Genomic DNA, 10114 nt, shown 5'->3' on the forward strand with positions numbered 1-10114 from the left:
CCCGACAGTTCTTCATATAGAATTTTTCTGCAAACAGAAACAGAAAGGCATGAGTCCAACCTTTACAGTACACACACTTAAAAATACTACGTGGAATGATGATCCGACTTACATTTTAAGGACATGGCAAGTGGTGTTCCTTTTGAAGGCACAGTTGCAGATGACGCCGAGCTCCCCCGCCCTGTTGTCGAGAGTATACCAGGACGAGTCGCAGCTGCAGGGATCCACATTGAAGTTCCATTTGGTGACCCCCATCTTGCTTGCTATTATTCTCAAAGCATTGACTGTTAAACATCAAAGCTTGTAATATAAGCGCCCAAAAGTGATTCCGGAGAGCAAAATGCATTCAAGAAGAGTGATTCCAGAGAGCAAAATACATTCAAGAAGAGTGAACTGTTTCTCACCTTCCTTTGGATCCGTGGCTGCAGCAGCTTTGCTGATTTCGCTGTGACCAGACAATAACATGATGCAGTAGCAAAGGATGAGGAAAACTGTGGAACGGATTTGCAATTTGTGGACATGAGATTTGCAGAGGCTTTGCCCGCCCATTCTGCTAATAAGACGAAATGCATCAAAATTTAGAAGTGAGAGACGCACTTCCAAACCATTTATGTAAATTATTGAGTTCAGGTGTTCCACACTGAAACCTGCCATTTTGGGCCCGGTGGCCACATATGTTTGACCATCAATTAAAGCATCATTTATACGTGTAAGAGTGATCTAAATCCATTGACCGGAGAGAATATTTTGACCTAAAAATTAAAAATATCTTAAGAGTAGCATAAAAGAATGGGAAAAAGCATTAAAAATATCTTGTCATGTGATAGAGTGCACAGCAGAATTTGGAGGTGAAAAGAAGATAATTCCACTGATATATGGAAAAAGCAGTGACACTTCAAATCAACGGTTGAAAGTGTCTCAACTGATCCAACGGAGCAGAGTAAAAGTGTTGGCGATTGTTGATGCATAGGAAAGCCTATTGGCCTAATTTTATTGATTAATATTATTCCAAATGCAAATATCAACTAAATTAAACTAATATAATATAATATAATAAAGATTTTTAGTGGCCGAGTAACCACTACTCACTGACCAAAGTGTTCTGAACCACATTAAAAAAATATAATATAATAAAATAAAATAAAATAGAAAAAATCTGTCCAAACAAAATTTTAATTATTAGATATATAAAATTTTGAAAATAAAACTTAACTAAATGCAAATTTAAAGTACCTCTTTCGCTTAAATCTCTCACATATATATTCGACGGATTCTCGGCATTTGCTTTATACGGGCTATTGATAACACATCATCGATTGCTGTGAAAAAAAATATCGGTTAAGAAAAAGTTGGAAAAAGGCAAGTAAAAGGGAAAATAAATATAAAAATAATTTAAATTTAAATAACAAAAATATTATTTATATATTTTATAAATATTAAAAAAAAAGCTATATTTTAATATTATATTAAAAAATAAAAATAAAATTATAAAAATAATTTAATTAAAAACATTATATAAAAGATTTAAATGATAAAAAATTGCTTACTTACCGTGTTTTTGTTGGTAAATATTCTTTAAAGATATTTTCTAACTTTAGTTTCACGTTTTCATCTTCCCATAGAATGCTTTCCCACCAAGTAAGTGGATATCCTAATATTGCAGATAAATTTAGCAGCTTTTCTATTCCATTCGGAAATCTTTTCAAAGATGAGCACTTTCTCATTTTCAACACACGGAGCTCAGGTAGTGTCATCTCATCCCACGCTCCACTGTTTGAGGGTCCAGCTAGACTCTCTAACATCTTTGAGGGTCCAGCTAGACTCTCTAACATCTCTAGATCTTTGAGAACCAACCTCTGTAACATTAAATATCCACTTGGAAAGCTCCCTATCCCCAACTTTCTCAAACTCTTGCACCCATACACCTTTAGAAGCTTCAAATTTGGCATCCACTCCAATGGAGAGAGCTCCGTTATGTAGTTGCACCTGTACAAATATACCATTTCAAGATGTTCAAACTTGCAATTAGGCAGACTCAACCCTTGGTAACGCAATAGTCCTAAACTCTGCAGCTTCTTCATGTTCTGCATGTCTTGTGGAAGGTTCTCCATGATTTCATCTGCACTATTAGGTTGGTAGACCAACTGTAAGTGCCTCATCTCCGACCAGGTTCCCATTATGCCATCTTTAAATGCTGACTTTGTTCCACCCAGGGAAGGTTTTACGCGTACTCTCAACTCCGTTAGGTTATTAAGACCCTTTAAACTCCAAATACTTGCAGGAGCTTCCTTTTCCACGCTTAAAAATGTCCCTAACACGAGGCTGCTCAATGAAGTAAGTTCAGAGATCTCACGAGGAATCATCTCTAGCGACTCACACCCGCCTAAATAAAGAGACCTGAGATTTTGAAGCTCTCCAATCTTAGATGGGAATGATTCCAGAGATTTACAGAATGGAAGATGCAAAAATTGAAGTCTAGAAATATGGTATATTTCTTCTGGCAAATCTTTGATGGGAAGTTCCTGTAATGAGAGAAACTCAAGCATTCTTAGCTGCCCAATTGACGTTGGGACTGAAGTTATTTTGGTGCAGCCCGACAGATTGAGAACCCTGAGAGAGGTTACGCTGAGTAGAAATCCTGACGGAAGCTCTTTCAAATTTGGATTGTCGTATAAGTTGATACTCGCAAGCTTTGTGCATCTCAACTCAGTGGGTAGATCTTCCAAAAGACTACTGGCTAATGAAATCCTGCAGCAATTCTCATCGTGAACTTCAGGGAAATTTCTTTGACCTTCATTTGCCATGAATAAACAGTTCTCCTCTTTCTGCCCAATGTACACAGCCATATCACGAACACAATCGTCAACTTTTATTGTATTCCATGTATAGACATCCGTGCGTTGCCTAACTTTTAGTGTAGTCCTTCTAAATATATTCGTGCTGTGACGAACTCTCTGGAACAAGCAACGCTCTACAATGAGTTTTAGGTATTTCCGCCCAATGGCCATGTCCATTAAATAGCTTCCTTGTTTGCTCTTGACGAGGCCTTCTCCAATCCACATTTGCAGTAATGTGAGCGTATCAATTTCTTGATCTTGCTTGTACATAGCACAATATAAAAAGCACCTCTTCAGGTCTGAATTCGGCAGGGAATCATAACCATACCGGAGTACTGCATAGAGCTCTGCATCAAGGCGAGGATGAGTAGCTGGAAAACATGGATCTACCTTTTTAATGGAAGATAAACAATTATCCCATTCATCTACACTGGTTTTTCCGGCCATTGCTGCGGCGACTGTATTTACGGCCACAGGCAGACCTTTGCACTCGTTGGCAATTTTCGTGGCACGGTCTTCTATATCCATAGAAACTTGCTCGTCTTTGAAAGCCACTCTGCGAAACAGGTTCCAGCGCTCGTCTTTAGAGAGGGGTTGTATTTCAGTGGATTGTTGTGCGCCCATTTCTGGAATCAGATCCTTCCTGCGAGTAGAGAATAGGAATTTACTGTGTTTATGATGGCCAAAACCCAAACCTAGTTCTTGCAAATCGAGGAGACTCCACAAGTCATCCAATAACAGAAGAAAGTTCTTCTCCTTCAGATATGCAGACAGCTTCATCTTTCTCTCATCAAAATTGCTTGGGAGGCTTAAATCTATTTCATGAGCAAGACGATCCTGCAACTCTAAAATTTCACAATTTTGGGAAACTGTGATCCAAATGACATGGTCGAAAACATTACCTACTTGTCTATATTTATTGCAGAGAAATTGGAGGAGGTGCGTTTTCCCAGAGCGGGGTATGCCATATACACCAATTACGTGAACATGGTCACCTTCGTTAAGCCACTTCTCTACTTGATCTTGAGCATCTATAAACCCGGAACCTTCAAACTCAGAGGAGGTTGCTGCTTCTTGAGGGAACATTTCCTTCTTTTCATATAACGGTTTTGATAAAAAAAACTCGGGAGAAGTCACCAAATTTGACAAGTCACTTTGGATGCTGTCATAGATCTTGTCAAAAGATGCGCTCCATTCGCTTATTTCTTTGAAGAGATTCCTGGGTTCGCGCATGACACACTCAGCAAAGGTTCGGCGCTTTGCGGATCGATCGAGCAGGCCATCTGCCTCTGTAAGAGAATTTTGCAGCAGTTGTAACCACTTCTTCACCATCTTCAGGAGCTCCCTCTTTTGACGTTGAAAGAGGGTGGTAATATCGGGTTCATCTCGGAAGAGAGTGGTAATATCCTGTAGAAGCCTCTCCATACGCCTCAAGTCAGTTTGAAGAATCTGACAGTTGTCCTCCTTGTTAATAACGTCCTCCAACAGCTTGATGATCGGGCCAACCAGATGGTTGTTGATGGCATTGCCTGAAGGACCAATGTGTTCAAACCAGTCACTTACAAAACGTTGAGAGAGATGATTAAAAAATGCTTTCCATTCTCTTATTTCTTTGGACAATCTCCTTGGATTGTCATTGCACACGACACTGTCGAGATAGCTCTGGCGTCGTCCCAACTGATTGAGTAGGATTTTTGCCTGTGTAAGCGAATTTTGCAGCAATTGCAACCAAATCTTGACAATCTCCGAAGGCTCTTTCTGTTGATATCGGAGGAAGATGTCAATATCTTGCAGAAGGCTCTCCATACGCCTCAAGTCAGTTTGAAGAATCTGACAGTCATCCTCCTTGTTAGTAACATCCTTCAATAACTCGAGGACCCGGTTGATTATGGGGTCGACTGGTACTGTGGTGACGGTTGCCATGGTTTTGCGGGAGAGCAGCGCAGAAAAAAAGAATGGGAGAATGCGGGGGCTATATGTTTGTGACCTTCTGCCGGGTAATGGGGGTGTAAAACAAGGGAGGTGGACGGGTAATGGGGGCAGCTATGATATGTAAAACAAGGGAGGTGCAGAGTAAGGGAGGAAACTAAGGAGATTGGATGTAAACAAGGTAAAGGGCAGTTATCCAACAAGCGGTGTTATGAGAATAATTTTTTCAGGGAGCGCTCGCAGAACGTAGCGGTGAAGCAAACTTGAGAACGAATAAAAGTTTCTGGGAATCTGAGAGTTTATTTCGAAAAGAAGAAACAGAAGGTGTGGTCCTATCCGTGTTCATGGCGCTGTTGAGCCACAGTTGTTATTGGGAAAAGTTGGAAAAATAAATTCTGCGACTGTTGTTGGGAAAATTTGCGATAGAATTTAAAGTCATATATTTCATCGCAGGTAATGACTTAAATCAGAAAAGTTAAAGGTCAATCTAGCTTTGTACGCCACGAATAGCAGTAGAACAACACAGAAACAAGATGGGAATTGGCATGAAAGGAAGCATTGAGATGCCTTTAGCTTTTGGTTGGTCTCCGTATCAATGGGAAAGCAATTCCATTGTTCCGACACCTGTCATTTGCTTTAATTTGTCCGGAAAAGTAAAAGAAACGATTTATACGAGATCCCTTTAGCTTTTGGTTGGTCTCCATATCAATGGAAAAGCAATTCCATTGTTGCGACCCCTGTCATTGGCTTTAATTTGTCTGGAACAGTAAAAGAAATGATTTATGCGAGATGCCTTTAGCTTTTGGTTGGTCTCCCTATCAATGGAAAAGCAATTCCATTGTTGCGACACCTGTCATTTGCTTTAATTTCTCTGAAAAAGTAAAAGAAATGATTTATACGAGATGCCTTTAGCTTTTGGTTGGTCTCCCTATCAATGGAAAAGCAATTCCATTGTTGCGACACCTGTCCTTTGCTTTAATTTGTCTGGAAAAGTAAAAGAAACGATTTATACCTCTAGTCATATCCAGGAACAAGAGTAGAAAAGTACGAAGAAGATGCAGAAAATATAAGCACAAGGTGAGAAAGATGAACAGATGAGGAGGAGGCAAAGTATTGGAATTTTAAGTAAAAAAAAACAAAGGACGAGGAAAAGAAGAACAAGGACCCTAGTAAAGTATAAGAATATGAAAAAGTTGAAAAAATAAAAATATAATAGAGTTAGATAAACATGTCTCACGAGAATATTGAGGAAAAGAACCAAATGATCATGATATATAATTAATTAAAAAAAAACCCCGGTATGGGATTGGTAAAGGACCAAAAAAACAGCTATATGGGATTGGTAAAGGGGATATATATATATATATATATATATGTTTGTTGTTGTTGTTGACTAGTTAAATTGGCAACGGGGTGGTATCGTACTCGCGTTACAACGGGTCGAATCTTATCGACTGCCATTATAACTTCTAGGAGGAACCACCCAGGGGTCGAATCCCACCCGCTGCCACTAAAACCTCTAGGGTCGAATCCCATTGGCTGCCACTATAACTTCTAGGAGGAACCGCCCAGGGGTCGAATCCCACCCGCTGCCACTATAGCCTCTAGGAGGAATTGCCCAGCGCACAAGAACGGCCCTCGGGTAAGACGAGACTCGAACTCGTGACCTGCACAACGGCACGGACGACTTAACAGATCGTCTGCTGGCCACAAGACCAAACCTCTGCGGGCTAATAGATTGTAGATTCATTTAATAAAGTGAATTGAAATTTATATGAATATAACTAGCAAATGTCCCAAAAGGTATAAAGAGAGGCCTGAAGGAATTTGAAGAGTAGGTATAGAACTACTTTGTGGGATTTGATCCCAAAATCACTGATTTGTAAATACATACTCAATGTTTGATATAAGCAAATAAGTCGAAAAGGTTGAAAGGCTACAACTAAAACTATAATCAAGATTTTACTTACTTTGAATTGGTTTGTTGAAAACCTTGTCTTCTTGGACTGGATCATTGTGCAATTACTTTGCTTTAGATGTTTTTTTTATATCTATATTACACTCAACACATTGAATGTCTTATTTAATTTTAGAGTAAGTTAATTATCCAAAATCAAGAAACCTCTATAGATGCCCAAGCATCTACTAAGCTTGCTAGTGACCAATGCAATAACCACCATGACTATCCCCTACCATTTGACAATGCTTCTCTACCCAACCCCATTCAATACTTAGGGAGGGAGAAGCAAGCCAATTCCACGAACGAATTGCCTTGGAAAGAATTATGCACATACATAGAGCAAAATCCAAATACTCTACCAAGAAGAAAGAAAGTAGTCCACACAAATCTGTTAAATGAATCCACTTTGTACACTGGTTCAAAGTGAAAATAATGAAGAGTGGTTTATATGTAAAGACAAAGAAACTTAAATGCATTTCAATAATGAAGAAATAAATCTCACACGCTTCTTGTCTCATGTAATGAAAAATGGCTTTATATAAAGAAATAAACTTTAAAAATTAAGAATACTTGATGAAAAATTAATAAAAATATAAATACTAAGAAATCCCAAATTTATTTTTCATTAGAAAACTCAAACCGTGCATATCGACGTAAACATGGCTTTAATACTCAATAAATGTAAAGTAAATGTAACATAAGCAAAGATTCTTATATCTATTTCAATAATGAGGGAAGCAATCTCAAGCTCTTATATCTTGTACAAATAAACATAGCTTTAGTAATCACCCAATATAATATAAAACAATTAACTAGTTGAGTTTCAACCCGAGTGACTATTTACACATACACTTTTTATCCATATATTTTTGGACATCATAGACTAAACAAAGGAACCTTAAGCATTATGCAAAATAGTTATACACAGTTACATCTGAATGGTTGTAGCGTACACACATAGGGCCATTATCATAGACTAAACAAAGGAACCTTAAGCATTATGCAAAATAGTTATACACAATTACATCTGAATGGTTGTAGCGTATACACTTAGGGCCATTAGAAATTTGAAGCTCCCAGTTACTTTACAAAGAATGGTGCAACTTAGGTGTCTCATGCAAGATTGTTATAAATTTTCTTAGATATAATGTTGTTTGTGTGTTATTAAAAAATTTGTTGTTCATAAATTTTATCTGTATAACAATTGTAAGACAAAGGTATTTACAAAGTATGAGTTGTACTGAAAAAAGACTTGGAGTTTTGAAATTTAAATTCTTGAATTAATGGGATAACATCCTCCCTAACTTTGATACTAACTTTAAATAATTAACCTCTTTGATACTAACTTTCAATAATTAACCTGTTTTTCTTGAGACAACTACTTCAAATCAAAATTTAAATAACTAACCTGTTTTTTTTATACAACTACTTCAAATCAAAAAGTGCTATGTACAAGACATTGAGTTGTTCAAAAAATGGAAGCCTTGTCATAACCATAAGTTTTCACTTATTGGGGCATCATGTGCGAGGAGGGGGGCAGGGGGGTTTCCTTTACCAAAAGGAAAACAAGAAACATCATATGCCTCGTTAATTGGAGATACTTCAAATAATCATGCCCATATTTGGCTCTCTAGATGAGTCTAGATTCTAAAGAACCAAGACATAAAAAATATGACAATGGTTGTTTCTTCATGCCTTGGGAGGACTCAAATTTCAATCAACCAATTGATGTGATAGCCAATAAGGCCTGCTCGTTTCCTTTTGGTCAAATTTGGAAAAGTGGGTGGGACAATGCCCCAAGATTTTTACCCACTCTTCTTATTGAATGATCACAATAACAATGCTGACAAGTGGCAATTCAATTGCAACAAGGATTTGTATAAGACATAAGGGTGGCCTGCTGTATCATTAATTCATTTTGACAAGAGACACTCTTTATTATCCCTGGTAAAATGTCCAGATGGGATGGCGCAAAGTGTGTAGGATTTGTCTTCACCTTTTGATGGACATCTAGAAGTTTCAATTCTGGTTTAGTAGGAGAGATCAGAGACTTACAATTCTGCTCTTTTCTTTTCCAGTTGGAAGGTTTGCTTCTAGTTGGAAGGTTGGATTTGGAACATTTTTAGTGGGGATTCGCCATGAGAACCTGAAATCTTGACTTTATGAGTAGGGAATACAAAACTTGGTTTCAATTTGGATGTCGACCTCAAGCCTTCTTGTTCACAAGATTCAAGAAATTCCTAGGGAACTTTAGGCATATTCCCTTGTGGAGTTTTTCAAAGAGGGATGTTTTCTTAGACAATACAATCTAGCCTAGGACTACTCTCCCTTGGGATGGTCCTTTAGGTGTTTACAAAGTTTGAATAGTTGCTTCCATGAGATCTTGTATGGGTATACTTGTTTTTCACACTCTGATATGATAGAAGAATTCTGGGCTAATACTCAAATTATATACTTTGGATCAAGCAAAAAGGAAAATCACCAAGACCACATTTTTTATTCAATTAGATGTTGTGAGTGCCTTTATGACAATAGTGAACAAATTCTAGCACAAGCGATGGGGAGAGTGGAGAAATTTTGAAGGGATTGGAAGCAAAATTATGAAAAAGAACTAAAACTAACAAGAAAACAAATGCTTGGGATGAATACCCAACTCGACAAGCATAAAAAGAAAATAATCCTTATCTTAGGTTTGCAGATTTGAGGTCCCTTGTGCCTCACCAACAATCTTCTTTGGTTCCTTTGGACAAGAGGAAGCAGTAGCAAAGGACGAAGACTCTGTGGAACAACATTTTGAGCATTTCAGGAGAACATACCTATCCATGGTGTCATTAGTTGTAGGAAGAAAAAGGACTACCCACTCGGAGGCTTGCATGCAAGCAATGTCATGAATCATCTTTTGTGCTATGGCGCGTTTCGAAGCAACTGTTGATTTTGGGTAGCATCGAATGTGATCTAGCCACAAAAATTGGTGGAGAGTTTAAAGCACATGAGATATCCAATACCTAGAAATGGTTTGGGCAGATTCTAAACAGTTTGGGAGATATTAAAATAATTAATATTTTTAATGGAGTTCCTAAGTCTAAACTTAGGAAAAATAAAATATTAATGTGAATTAATATAAAACTGTGTTAGAAGGGTCCAAAAGTCATGGATCAAGCCAGAGTTAATCTTAGATGTTGATTAGGGACTTAATCTCGACCGTTCAACTGTCAAAGAGAAAAGTAATAGAGGAGGCTTGAGGGTCACTTGGAGAATACATTGAGTTGATCAAGAATTTGATTTTCTGGGGCAAGGCTTGCTGAGGAAATCGAAGGAGTGATCAGAGTTGCAGATGAGGGGAAGTGAATACAAAAGCAAAGAGACAAAGAGGGTACCGGGAGCATCA

General features: G+C 37.9%; 1 protein-coding gene across 3 annotated transcripts; it reads right to left on the reverse strand.

Annotated features, from left to right (window-relative positions):
* Window positions 1-112: 112 nt before the first annotated feature.
* LOC149260782 (putative disease resistance protein At1g61300) lies at window positions 113-5189 on the reverse strand. Of its 3 annotated transcripts, none has more exons than XM_089421101.1 (4): window positions 1552-5189; window positions 1234-1319; window positions 405-550; window positions 113-284 (listed from the first exon to the last, which is right to left on the reverse strand). In XM_089421101.1, the coding sequence occupies exons 1-2, from the start codon at window positions 4758-4760 to the stop codon at window positions 1310-1312; spliced, it is 3219 nt and encodes a 1072-aa protein (XP_089277227.1). In that variant the 5' UTR covers window positions 4761-5189; the 3' UTR covers window positions 113-284; window positions 405-550; window positions 1234-1309. The 3 variants fall into 3 exon arrangements, with proteins under 3 accessions (XP_089277227.1, XP_089277232.1, XP_089277234.1); XM_089421106.1 differs by having other exon boundaries at window positions 405-553; XM_089421108.1 differs by having other exon boundaries at window positions 1548-5189.
* Window positions 5190-10114: the final 4925 nt, after the last annotated feature.

The sequence above is a fragment of the Pinus tabuliformis genome, chromosome 6, assembly GCF_031772625.1.
Source record: "Pinus tabuliformis cultivar Carrire ecotype Pingquan chromosome 6, CPIR1, whole genome shotgun sequence".
NCBI lineage: Eukaryota > Viridiplantae > Streptophyta > Pinopsida > Pinales > Pinaceae > Pinus > Pinus tabuliformis.

Excerpts from the sequence above, each read along its gene's own strand:
- LOC149260782 (XM_089421101.1), bottom strand. The coding sequence starts at position 4,760 with ATGGCAACCGTCACCACAGTACCAGTCGACCCCATAATCAACCGGGTC.